The 14321-nt window shown below is 44.5% G+C and overlaps 1 protein-coding gene across 5 annotated transcripts in view; it reads right to left on the reverse strand.

Moving 5' to 3' along the window:
* CFAP54 (cilia and flagella associated protein 54) overlaps window positions 1-14321 on the reverse strand; it is a 2603731-nt gene that overhangs the window by 496203 nt on the left and 2093207 nt on the right. For all 5 annotated transcript variants that reach the window (XR_013608312.1, XR_013608313.1, XM_078677994.1 and 2 more), the window contains one exon: window positions 537-663. Coding sequence is in view for 3 of the 5 variants with exons in the window: in XM_078677994.1 (XP_078534120.1) it covers window positions 537-663 (127 nt within the window). In the remaining 2 variants the exon portion in view is untranslated. The remainder of the gene's footprint in view (window positions 1-536; window positions 664-14321) is intronic.

A 14321-nucleotide genomic window follows, 5' to 3' on the forward strand; every position in this document is an offset into this window, starting at 1 on the left:
AAGTAAACAATGCCAAGAGCATAGATAGAAAAACATTTGAAGTCATTCAAAGTCTGAAAATGAAACTGAACAGCTAAGAAAATTAGCGTAAATGGAACTGGAGACAGCAAACATCTACAGGAATGAAAGTACACCATACAACTAAACAAGAAACCCAATGATTTAGAAAACAGTTCACATTGGTCAAAAATCAAGATTTTTTGATTTCGAACATATGTCAAAAGTACTTCCCCAGCAGCAACATTTCTCTATCTTTGAAAAGTCCAGGCCAACATAAAACATACATCGAAGCGTATTATGTCAGTATTTAGCGATTAAAATCTGAAACCTCTAAACGCCAGCAGAGTTGGAACTAAAACATTTTGAGGCAGCCTATTATGGCACAGTAAGCTCTGTGAGTATGCATATAACTAAAACTAAAGCTCGTTTTCGTAAAATGTTTAATTTCATGAACTAAAAATCAAGTTATCTTTCAGTAGACTGGTTCAGTTCAGACATTGCACTTAATACAGAAAGCTAATTTGTAGTTTTCTTACCTATTCGCAGTTTGATTTTTGCCAGCAAATTTATATGTGGCAAATAGATATTTCTCAGAGTTTGAACTGGACTCATAAATACAGGATCATCTGTATGCTGTTCCACTGCTTCCCCGAGTCTTATTAACTAAAGTAAAGAAGTGGTTTTGTTAGTTACCAGTAACACCATGTAGGACTGATAAGACTGATAATGAATATGTTTAGAAAGAAAATGACATCCTATAAGCATAGAGGTTTGCAAACTGTCAAGCAACGAAATCTTACATGCGCCCAATCTTAAAGGTATCTACTGAGCACCACCAAGAATGCAGTAAATAACTGTGACATTAATGTAACCAATACAAATTACTTACCTGTGACGATTCGTCCCCAAACCTTCAAGGGAACACTTTGTATATTCCTATGTACAAGTCTCACGAAAAAAAAGGAAAGTCAAACTACGTGTTACCCCCACTTCCGATAGAATGCTCCACTTAAAAAAAAAGTGAAAAGACTGAATAATGGCGTGTCCTTTTCATTGCAGACCTCTAATGCTTCGGGCAGCAAAAGTGCTTTCCATTATCGTAAAGCGTGTTGTTCCGTTGTTAATAACTTCACTCATATGTCAAACAATGCATTTTCAAATTGATATAGGAAAGTAGGTGTTATAACATTGCAGTAAAAATACACCACTTGCATTTGTGATCATTGGTAACAGCCAAGTAGATTACTTGTTAATCCCTTCACCAAATGGTTTATAAAGGCTCCCACACCACTAAGATTCCCATGATGGGTGAGCCATGTAGAGAGTACTACCGGAAAACACTTACCTGGGGAAGACTGGGTCGAAGAACCCCTGGTCTGCCCAGATAAACTTTATATCACCATTGGTAGCAGATTTTAATCAAGTATGGGTTCCTCAGAAAAATAAAAGAAGCTGTGTTTTCTCTGAAATAATAAACCCCTTCTTCTGGCTAGAAAGGGTTAATTTACATTTTATATTTCCATTACTCGACTATGTACCCAATTGACAAAGATATTGCTTCAACTTACTCCTGCAGTCCTAGCCTAACCCTGGAATTCACGAGTAAGGTAGGAGTCATACAAGGCTAAGTCACACCCAGTCATAAAACGTAGTTGTGCATCGGGTTATGATTTTAAGTACGCACACAGACCATGCTTTCTTCAATAAGATTATTTAGCTATGGATAATGCTCTCAAAAAACTAAATACTTGTTCATTATATTGCCAATATGCCCTGCACTCCAGAGATCTTCGTGCTAAAATAACCTCCAGCTTCCAACATTTCTCCCCTCCAAGATCAGCATCCTCACTGCCTCCTCTGCACCATGGACCTTCATCTTTGATGAGCTGCTCATGGTCCTCTTGTGATTCCTGTGCCTTAAGCCCATGGGTCCTCCTGTGGGTCTTCTCCTGATTCTGTAGGCTACACTGCTTGCTCGGGAATGCTCTGACTCTCCTGCTGTTGGTGAGTTCATTGGACATTGCTGGTCCCAATGTTGTTCCTTTTTCATCTTCCACACCAAATGTGGCTACCAAGGCTTGTTGGTGCTCCCACCGGACACCAACAGCCTAGTCACCGACATCCAACAGGAGACAGCTAATGCATGGCTCTTGGCCTTCTTCAGCATCGTCTCACGGCTGCAGCAACATGGTCACCATCAACTCTTCAATACCTCCTGACATCAGTGGGCATTGCATCTCTATGTCTCTTTGTCACCTTCGAGTGGCATAGACTCTGTTCCCTCCGCATGCAGGTTCTTCACTTCCAGAATCCACCCTTGGATTCCACCGGACTCTTTCACAGTCTTCTCCAGAGGCATCGTCTTTGAAGCCGTCCATTGTTTTCAATGGCAGGTTCTGGCATCACTTCACCCCTATACACCCGGCTTCCCTGGTGTAGGTAACCTGGATCCCGGGGCATCCATGTGTGGGGTGGCTCTCCAACCTTCTGTCTTCCAAAGGGTTTCCTCTGGGTCAGAAGAGTCCTTCTTCTTTAAAACTGCAACCGCAATTTCTACATTGACTTTCATTGGTCATGCAGCTGTGTTTCCACTCTGCACACAGCTTCCATGGGATTCCTGGGTACTTACCTTGGGTGGTTTCTTGTGTCCCCGGTTTCTCTGGGTCTTCTGGTCCAAGGTCTATTATCCTTTGCAGTTTGCATTCCAATTTCTTAGTATATGGTTAGGTCTCCTCCTGGAGACAACTATATTTCGCGCTACTTACCTGATTGCTTTCGAAGTATTCTTGTGCATTGTGTTGATATCTCTGGGTAGGAGATATACTAGTGTGATAGTGGTGAACAAGTTACTTACCTTCGGTAACATAATATCTGGTAGAGACACAGTCTAGCAGCAGATTCCTTAACTTTTGTATTCTCCCCAGGCGTTAGGCTGGATCCGGTCATTTTTCAGCAGTCCCTCTGCACCACAGGGAATGGCCCCTTATGACTCTGTGATGATGTAGACTAAGGTTGTGACGTCAGTGGAGTCATATAAGTCCCATGCACGGATGTCAGTTTCTTCTTTGAAGCCTTTCACACTAAAATGTGGAGCCACTGTAGAAACTGGCTGTGGACATAGTGTGCCAAAAAAGACCAATGTATCTTTAAAACATAATTAGAAAGTGGAAATAAATGGTATGATAATACCTAGACAAGGCCCACAAGGAAAGGCCCAATGTTGTGACGAAACAAATGGAGATGAAAGGTATGGTGATACCAAGTACAAATTCAAGAAGTAATACCAAATGGTCTGCAGAAGCACACAAACATGTAAAACAGTGATCACTGGTATATATAACCAGTACTGAAAAGGGCATAACCCTTACATTACATATCATTCGCAGAGTGGGGAAGATGGGCAGAGCATTAGGTAATCTGCGGCTAGACTGTGTCTCTACCAGATAATATGTTACTGAAGGTAAGTAACTTGTTCATCTGATAGAGACATCTAGCCACAGATTCCTTAAATTTTGAATTACATACCACATTTACATCCACCCGGAGGAGGGCCCGCAAACTAATCCTACCAAAGCTCTCAAAGAGAACCAGTCGGTCTAAATTGACCACTGGCCTCTAAAAGAGAACCATGTGGTCTAAATTGACCACAGACCAGGCCGGTGTAGTAATTAAACGAAAAAGAGCATGACTCTCCATAGAAACCATGGCAATAACCACAAACAATGCAAATAAGAAACAACCCCTCAGGCACAGAAGAACCAAAACCTCAAAGGGAACAGGAAAATACCCTGTCAGAGACATCTGACAACAGTCAGAAAATAGTATTTAACCCCCAATGGGAAAGTGAGTGCTTGGCTCTAAAAAGAGAGAGCTTTCCCAAATAAACCCAGAAAGGACCGGGAAATATCACAAATAAACAAAGAAATTCCTTTCAGTGTATTCAAATTTATGGGTTCACATGAGCTTTTAAAGATAACCTTTGTTCAGACCAAATACATCCTTCTAATGCAGCCCCAAAATAGAGTATAACAATCACAACATAAAATTGTATGTGTCTAGGTATTTTTTATTTAAAATATTTTCCGTGGTAGATGCATTAACAATTCATTAAAAAGCATATATACATATGCCTACCTAATCATATTATAATCAAAATTTCACAATAAATCAATACATTATTTACAGTACATCAATTTAATAAAACCATAATTATACATATAAAAAGAATTTCCGTGTGTCGACGCGTTTTGGTGCTTTGTTTTTATAGAACACCTTCCTCAGGACTGTTTCGTTTAAAAACATCAAATCTTCTTTTTCAATATTTAATTTTTCTTTCGGGTACCAGATATATCCCAGGGGTTACAATATATGTTCAACCTCCAATCCCTTTCTGTGTTTCATCAGAGGATTTATAACTTGCCAAAGGGCGCCACGCTCCGTTTCAAACACTTTCTGTCGATAGACTTTTAGATTTAGTTAGGTCTTGTGTTTAAATCGCCCGAAGAGATTCTTTTCTTTAACTCCTCATGGGGTCACACAACGCTCCTTCCTCTTTATTATTTGAGGGGATGTTCAGCATCTCAATTTAAAAGGTAAATATTCAGACACTGCAGCTCAGGTAACCTTAGAAGCAGAACTCACAGAACAACCATGTTCCAAAATTGAACATAAAAAAATATCACCCCCAAAAATGGAGGAAACCAAGACTTTAAGTATTCAGAAGAATACAAACCAGACACCTTGAATTGTCAAACGTAATGTCTCCCGCAACAAGCATTTACAATGCAACGGTCTCGCCTTTGCAAAAGTTAGAGCTATTGGCATTGTAAATGACAATATTTTTATTTATGTGTTGGTTTTGAAAACAGATACATAAATGGGATTGTCATTTACAATGCCAATAGCTTAATCTCTCACAAATACGAGACCTATTGCATTTGCACCCACACAGACACACACACACATAGATGTGGTGGTGGATGTGGTGGTGGATGTGGTGGTGGATGTGGGTGGTTGGATGTGGTGGTGGAGGATGTGGTGGTGGATGAGGTGGTGGTGGATGAGATGGTGGTGGATGAGGTGGTGGTGGATGAGGTGGTGGTGGATGAGGTGGTGGTGGTGGATGAGGTGGTGGTGGTGGATGAGGTGGTGGTGGTGGATGAGGTGGTGGTGGATGAGGTGCTGGTGGATGAGGTGGTGGTGGTGGATGAGGTGGTGGTGGTGGATGGGGTGGTGGTGGTGGATGAGGCGGTGGTGGTGGATGAGGCGGTGGTGGTGGATGAGGTGGTGGTGGTGGATGTGTTGGTGGATGTGGCGGCGGATGTGGCGGTGGAATGTGGTGGTGGAATGTGGTGGTGGAATGTGGTGGTGGATGTGGTGGTGATGGTTGATGTGATGGTTGATGTGGTGGTGGATGTGGTGGCAGATGTGGCGGCGGATGTGCCAGTGGATGTGCCAGTGGTTGTGCCAGTGGATGTGCCAGTGGATGTGGTGGTGGAAGGTGGTGGATGTGGTGGTGATGGTGGATGTGGTGGTGATGGTGGATGTGGTGGTGATGGTGGATGTGGTGGATGTGGTGGTGGTGGATGTGGTGGTGGATGTGGTGGTGAATGTGGTGGTGTATGTGGTGGTGGATGTGGTGGTGGATGTGGTGGTGGATGTGGTGGTGGATGTGGTGGTGATGGTGGATGTGGTGGTGATGGCGGATGTGGTGGTGATGGTGGATGTGGTGGTGATGGTGGATGTGGTGGATGTGGTGAATGTGGTGGTAGATGTGGTGGTGAATGTGGTCGTGAATGTGGTGGTGGATGTGGTGGTGGATGTGGTGGTGGATGTGGTGGTGGATGTGGTGGTGGTGGAGGATGTGGTGGTGGTGATGAATGTGGTGGTGATGGATGTGGTGGTGGAGGATGTGGTGGTGGTGATGGATGTGGTGGTGGAGGATGTGGTGGTGGAGGATGTGGTGGTGGAGGATGTGGTGGTGGTGATGGATGTGGTGGTGGAGGATGTGGTGATGGATGTGGTGGTGGAGGATGTGGTGGTGGTGATGGATGTGGTGGTGGAGGATGTGGTGGATGTGGTGGTGGTGGATGTGGTGGTGAATGTGGTGGTGGTGATGTGGTGGTGAATGTGGTGGATGTGGTGGTTGGTGGTGGTGGACGTGATGGTGGATGTGGTGACAACAGGAGATGGTCCCAAAATGGCGGGGCGCACACGTGTTTCCCCCAACTCAAAAGCCATCAACCAGGATTCAACACGCTAATAAACTAACGTTTGCGTGGTTCCAGTATAGCCATTCACTGAACAAATATGCTACAGATTAATACTTCTTCTGAATATAGTTAAAGACGTACATGTAAGTTTGTTGAACACCTCGCTAAGAGAACTGCAACGTGTTTTAGAAAAGCACTTTAAAACGCAATGGCACATCCAATTTGAATCAACTCTAATGGACGGGTTGTTTTGTTTGCAGCAAGTTTCTTCAGCTTGAAGAAGGGATGGGGATTAGCACATTTATTTACTACAGCAGTTTTACTTAAAGTATCGGAGAGAGCAACAATATATTGAAGAAATACAAAACTGAATCCGACAGACTATCGAATTAAGTTACAATGCACGGAAATGCATATTATTATTACACTATGGTGGCCACTGAACATCAGTATGTAATGTTCTATTTGCCTGCCCACGAGGACGGAACACTTAAATATCTAAAGGGAAGTCAAGCCCTAGCGTTGGGGACGCAGTTGTTGCCGAGCAGCCCCAAGCTGCAGGAGAAACATTCCAAAAGAGCAGCGCCATCTTAAGAGCAGTTACCAAAGCAGGAGGAGAGGCGCACAGCCGCCCTTGACGGTTTCCATGGCCCTCCTGACAGCGGCTTGGCGAATTGCGATGTGAGGTCACTGCTGTTATGCAAACAGCACAATTGTACCCGATATTTAACTGAGAAAAATTCGTATTGACCGGAACATATTTATTTTGTACAGTAGGTATCGAACTCCACGTTCTATTCTCGCAGAGCAAGTAATTGAGTGGTATTTATCATTACCAATAAATTCCGACTCGGATGTTGTTGCCATTGGTCTCCAAGCCCCGTCCTTTGTGATTGGGGGGCGTGTTTTGGACGGAGGATGTCACAGAGAAAGAAACACAAAAACACGCCCCCCAATCCGAAAAATACGGGGCTTAGATCGTCATTGGGACCTATTCTCCAATGGCTGGCCAGCATTTAGGAGGCCAGCCAATGGAGAAGAGGGGCGGGGGTAACCTCGCAACTAAGAGACATTAAGTCTCCCTGGCGAGACTGCGCATGCGCAGCCTACGCCAGTCTCGACCTAAAAAGGGCAACCGCATGTCCCCCAAGTACTATCGACAGCACTATTAAAATCATCAGTAGAGTCATTTGTGACTATTTGGTTGAATGGGCAGCTGATATGGACATACTCGTCCCTTTTCAATTCGGATTGCGGCCAAAACTAGGAACTAACTAACAGTGTCTGAATCTGGCTCAGACCACACTTAAATACACTAAGGCCAAGCTTTCCTCCATCTACTTAGCTTTCGTGGACCTATCCACCGCTTTTGACTCCGTGAACAGAACCAACCTCTGATTAATGTTACAGGATCATGACAGGGCTTTTTTGAGGATAAGAGTCAGCTGGCACCAGTTTGATTATGGGTTAGTATTTGGATGATCCCAGCGGCTAAACTCAGTAAGGACATTATATCTGACTGCCTGACGTCGGAGAAAGTACGCTCCATACCCTGGCTAAGTTATATACAGGATACTCTCGGTTTTCTCTGTATAACCTGGTGGTTTACCGAACTCGAAAGTATCCCCAAAAATGTCAAGTTGGAGGTGAAAACAATATTTAAGGACTACCATGTAAATATCCGTCTGAAACACGAGTTATCCAAACATTGTGTTGCACTACTGCAGTCTTTTATATATAGACGTCCCTTTGCATCTGTCGCTCGACCCATTAAGATGGGAGTGGTCACTTCTTTTCCCCTTCAGAGCAGGGACAATGTATTGGTCTTTAAAGAGCAGGGACAATGTATTGGTCTTTTATTTTCAAACACTTCTTAGAACCAGAGGGTTACAGTCTCCTCCTGCCACTCTGATAATCATTCTGCACAATCACTATTGCACTTTATGTTCTTCTGTAGTACTGCACGGCCTATCACGAAAGCACCTTCTGAGACCCTTGTTACAGAGGCTAGGCCTCTAAAGCTGTAGTGATGTCCTAGTGCTCAAGGCAGAAACAATATTGTTAAGAAATCTGCGGCATCACAAGTTGCACCAAAATTACAACATACCCCCCTCTTGCAAATTTGGGGTAGGGGATGCCTCAGTCTGCTGCCACTATTAAAATAGCCCAACTCTGATAGACTTAACAAACATTTACAAAGCCCACCTTCACCTAGTGTAACATAGAAAAAAGGTGAGAAAGCGAGATGGCACCTCACGGGCGCAACACCAATGGGACCCCTGGCTGGTACTCACCAGGATGGCCCTGTTATCATCATTGGTACCATCAAGCTATAACGGAAACGTGTCCTAAACCCAAAGAAAAGATCGTGCATGATGCAGTGAACAAAAATTATATGTGACTCAACGTACAACATTTAACACATAACACATATTCTATTCTGCAACTAGGACTAGTTCCTTTAATTTTGTTCCTATTTGTTGCATACAAAACATATATAGAATTAAAAAAGGAGGTTGTGAATACTACCAATCGATTCACAACCTACTCACAGCCGACATGTTTCATTGCCTTGGTTTGTATTAGGCAATTTCCTCAGGGCATATACCTTTCAAAGCCACTGCAAAGGACACTGGGCTTTGCGCACCTTCAATAATCCTAGCCTCTCATACCAGCCGAGAGGAATTTGAACAGGATCACAGCTCCCAATGGTAAGCTTTGTTAAGTCTCCCTCCGTTCTTGTTACGGTAGTGAGGAGAAGTCCGGCGCTCAATCAGCCCTGGAACCTGATTCTTGAAGGTGCGCAAAGCCCAGTGTTAAAGGAACTAGTCCTAGTTGCAGAATAGAATATGTGTTATGTGTTAAATGTTGTACGTTGAGTCACATATAATTTTTGTTCACTGCATCACGCATGATCTTTTCTTTGGGTTTAGGACACGTTTCCGTTATAGCTTGATGGTACCAATGATGATAACAGGGCCATCCTGGTGAGTACCAGCCAGGGGTCCCATTGGTGTTGCGCCCGTGAGGTGCCATCTCGCTTTCTCACCTTTTTTCTATGTTACACTAGGTGAATGTGGGCTTTGTAAATGTTTGTTAAGTCTATCAGAGTTGGGCTATTTTAATAGTGGCAGCAGACTGAGGCATCCCCTACCCCAAATTCATTGCAAGAGGGGAGGTATGTTGTAATTTTGGTGCAACTTGTGATGCCGCAGATTTCTTGACAATATTGTTTCTGCCTTGAGCACTAGGACATCATTATTGTTGTGACTTAATGAGTGGAGGGCGTCCTAGTTCTTGTGTTTCCCTCTGTGCTCCTTCTTTTAGTCCTCTAAAGCTGTAGACCAGCTCTCCTCCACTTGCGATCCCTGTATTCACCCGAAATTGTTTTCACCGCCTGCGCCTTTTTGAAAGCAGCACTTAGGGTTAGATACACCAGGATGGGCTAGTCTGTCAGAATTTTAAGTGAGGAGGGTTCAGCATATAGTATTAGCAGAGAAGTTGGGTCTACGCCTGGGGGACAGTTGGAGTGCATGGCGGACCCTATTTGAGGTTTTTGTTCTCTCTCTCTCTAGCTCTATCTCCTCCTAATGCTCTTTTATCTGCATCTAATGCCTATAAGACTGTAATGGAGTGCTGAAACCTGACTTCGACTTGCACTTTTCGGTTCATTTCAAGCATGGTTATTTAACGTATTATTTGATGTGTTGTTGAACCCTAAATGTCCTTTATGCACTCATTTTATAACTGTTTTTAATGTACGATCATTTTTACATTTTTGTATATGATTATAGCTATGTGCAATATTTCCATGTATTTTTATGGCCTATTGATTTTTAGACTCTAGAAAGTTATATTGAATTGAAGTGGTACTACCCTGTGGGATAACTACACAAAAACGTCAACGACCGGCCTTTTGCCTGAGCTTGGTCCAACGCGCATGACCTTATTGTTTAGCCTAGCCTACCATCAGGTACAACTTAATCTTCATTAAACCAGTACAGCAACATGTTTCAAAACCCTTGAGCTTGCATGGTGCACAAACAACTCTTTCAAATAGAAACGGTGAGGCAATCCAAGTTTATATTTAAAAAAGGTCAGATGGGCAGGTTTTACACCTTGAACCACTGGTGGCTTTTGCCTACGACAGTTTGCATTCTAGAAGTTGGCTGTAGTTTTACTTTTTGCTTTGATCGCATGTAGTTGTAATCACTCTGTAGGCTAAATAGTCAGGACTAGCTAAAGGTGTCAACCGAGACACAGGGTCACGTGGCAGCTAAATAACATTCATTCTTTCTCGACAGGAAACAGCCTACCTGTAGATGCATAATGCTTTTTTCTAAGGCACTGTCCCGGTTGCGCTGCTGCATGTTGCACGAACTATAGAGAATGCAAAAATAAGGTGGGCAGCCTATTACAAACGAATCAATGTCAGGGGGAAAATTCTATCTCCCCAATATCAGGGGTCCCATGTGCCACTTATTTGGAGTCTCTCGTCCCTCATTTTTAGTCAAAGACTGTCCATATTCCTGCTGTGGCTTGCAAATTATGCATTTAGCGCAATGAATTTCAAGAAGTAGGACCTCTCGGACCAGCATGTCTATCTCAGAGGACCTCCGACTTCAACTAGACTGGGTGAAAGTGCAGAGCTTTTGTGCAGCGCCAATGAAGGTGTGAGCAGCTCACCCGGCCCTTGTTTGTTTACTCTTCTACTCTGGCACAGTAAGTCCTGAATTTAAAATTGAAAAATCAAACTAAAGTATGTAGTTAATAATGCTATTGTCGGATTGTAATTTCTATATGTCTATTGTATTTTGAGGATTGCCTGATGTGTATGACGCTCTGATTTGATAAAAAAAGTATTGGGACCATGTTGAAGTTGTCAACGGTTTTGATTTTTTTTTTTTTTTTAAAGTACGTAGATAAAAGAGAGCAGGCTTGGGAGACCTGCTAACACCTGACAGCAGGTAGTTCACGCAATCTGAACACATACAATATTAAATGTACAAAAGCAGCATGTGTCAGTGTTGTCCCTCAAGAACCATAACTCAATTTTCCCCAATTCAAACTCGAGAACTCGGTATGCTCCACACCAGCTAAAACGCTGTTCTTGACAACCCTCGCATACACTTCAGAACCCTAAATGCAAACCCATAGGCCCATATGCTCCAATTCCATAAACTGGAGAGAAACCAATGACCAAAAAAACTAGGATGTTAACAATCATATTCGCCAGAGAAAACAATTTGAAAGTGTACGACTACCTCTTAAACAAGCATTATGGGCATTGTATTAAATAAAATAGCCAGGTATTGCGAAACTCACCGCCGCAGCCAAGCTCGAACAGGAAGCCAGGCAACCTGTGTTGGGACGGGGGCGGGGCTGCAAAAAAGGCAGCAAACAGACTGGAGCCTACCCCGTGCTCCTGTGAAGCCAGCCGGAAGTGGGCGTGTGAGCTAGCGGGGCTCCCGTGCTCGTGGAGAGCCCCGCCTACTGCTAAGCCTGACCCGCTGCCGAGGGAGAGAGGAGCACAAGAAACGAGCCCGGTGAGTGGGGGGGAAGGTGGGAGAGGGGATGTGTGCGTGTGTGTGTGCCTGCGTGTGTGTGCCTGCGTGTGTGTGCGTGCCAGCGTGTGTGCGCTCGTGTGTGTGTGCCTGCGTGTGTGTGCGCTTGTGTGTGTGTCTGTGTGTGTGTGCCTGCGTGTGTGTGCCTGCGTGTGTGTGCGCATGTCTGTCTGCCTGCGTGTGTGAGCGTGCGTGTGTGTGTAAGAGGGTGTGTGTGTGTGCGCGCATGTGTGTGTGCGCGTGTGTGTGTAAGCGCGCGCGTGTGTGTATGCGCATGTGTGTGTGAGCGCGTGTGTCAGCGCGAGCGCCCAGGAGAGTCAGCCCGCCAGCAGAAGCCGTCCTCGAGGCGAAATCGCCGAGGTAATGCGCGTAACCACCCCCTCTCAGCCATTCCCAGGAAACCCACGACAATAGGTCTTTCGCTGGAGCAGCGCTATGCGCTGCTAACACCAGCGAGACCTAAAAAGGAGCATACTTCCATGGAATGAGTTCCTTTGTGCAGGCAAGGAACCCATCACATAATAAAATTGGCATGACCCCCTCACCAGAAAGCATAAGAGAAAAATGAGTCAATGCAAAGCCTATCCGTGCACCACCTGTACACAATACGTATAAGAAATATGCCTCTATAAGAGATACTGTAAGCAAACAGTCACACCAGTATACCAAATTGCTTCGAACGAAGCATGTGAAAAGGTAAACTTCCTAACCGGAAGCCACATCACATGCAAATTACCTCTTGAGCATAAAGCCCATTATCAGAGGAAAAAAGAAAAATAATAAACCTCAGTATCCTTATACCACTTAAACTGTTACCGACAGTACTGAAAGAATAACATCTGTACCCGCAGAAACACCAACCAGGTGTAATCAAAAGAAGGACATGTTAATGCCCTGACAAGTGAGGCCCTTTTGAGAAAATAAACATAATTTTTACAACCTAAGAATAGGGTCCAAATTAAAAAATATTTAACAGAGAAAGAGCAATTAAGACTATGTATCACTTCTCCTTGCCTGTTGTCAAGCTGTAACCAGGTTTTCAACATCAGGACGGAGGTTATCTGAAAGCGATGGCAACATGGTCTGCAAAGTATCCCACAAAGCATGGGAAAATCGCCCAAGAACACAATACGTTTTGGGGGATCTTAACGCAGAACTAGAAGAAAAGATGCGTCTGCCACATGCATCTTGAAACATAGATTAGTTATCTAACTGAGTCTTAGGTGTAGTATCCACATTCTATGAGGCTGTAGCAGCCTGATCAACCAGACTATGAGTGGTAGGATGCCTGAGGAGACAAACTGAGTCTCTTGGAGCAAGTAGATGCCTATGAGATATAGCACGATCCACCAAGACCCCTGAGTCGAGCTAGGCCCATATTTCCCAACAATATGTCAAACAGGGCCTCATTGTATGAAAGAAAATGTTCTTCTCCTGACTATTTTTGGTAAAGGACATCAATCAGAGGGTCGGTAGCCTTCTCCATGGTAGGTAGTAACGAGTCAAAAACTGCTACCACTCACCTCAACACATCTGTGAAGGAGGCACTTGCCTCAGTAGCGAGACTAGGAGGGGAAAATAAACCCAAGGCTGGAGAGTACTCTAGCCCACTAGCCTCACCAAGAGCAGATCCAACTCACTTCCACTTGTGATGGAATAACTTCAGAAATGGGATGAAAGTGCCCAGACCTCCTTACATCACCGGTTAAAAGGTGACCCTCCAAAGTCTGACCCTGAGAAGGAAGTGAAAATGTCACATTCCCCTCAGTTTGCTCTGCTGACTCAGCACCCAACACCGATCGACGCTGAGAAGGCGACACTTCGACATCAACAGGAAGAAGAGGAAAGACTTCAATCGATGCCGCTGACTTCAATGTCAGAGTCAGCTGATGGACAACAGACACCAAAGGTGGAGTCCCTGAAGGTCTGTGCACCGGCTCCGTAACAGAGTCAGCCATCGCCAACGGTTGCCGACCTAAAGACTCAATTGGCCCAACTGCCATGGAGGACAAATCCACCGGCATGGTTCCACCCACCTCTTTGGGGCCCATGGGTACTTCAGTGGAAGCTGGAAGAACAAAGATGAGGTGTAGAGAGTTATAATACTCCCTGATCTGGGCCATCGATGCCCCGGGTCCCAGAGAGGTGGGAGACGCAGGGCAGAGTCGGGAAAGGCCTCCTTAACCGGGAGCAGGAGGAGGCACCGGAAACGGGGTGCCACGATTTCAAACACCTGTGCTTACCCTTGAATGTTTCTTATGTATGACGTCCTGGAAAACGACTCCAGCTCCTAGAACGATCTTGCGAACTGACCTCTACAGGAGATGAAGAATGAGGCCGTAATGTTTCCGATGACCATGACAGGTATGCCACCAGCAACTTCATACAACGTTCCTTGAGTGCCTTCGGCTTCAGTCCACTTCGGGTTCAGGAGCCACAATACTTGTAGTCGTGGTGTTCCCCCAAACATCACATACATACAGTATGCAGGTCTGTAACCGACAACTGTTGAGTACAGGTCCCACAAGGTTTAAAGCCCGATGAC

This window comes from Lissotriton helveticus, chromosome 1_1 (assembly GCF_964261635.1).
Source record: "Lissotriton helveticus chromosome 1_1, aLisHel1.1, whole genome shotgun sequence".
NCBI lineage: Eukaryota > Metazoa > Chordata > Amphibia > Caudata > Salamandridae > Lissotriton > Lissotriton helveticus.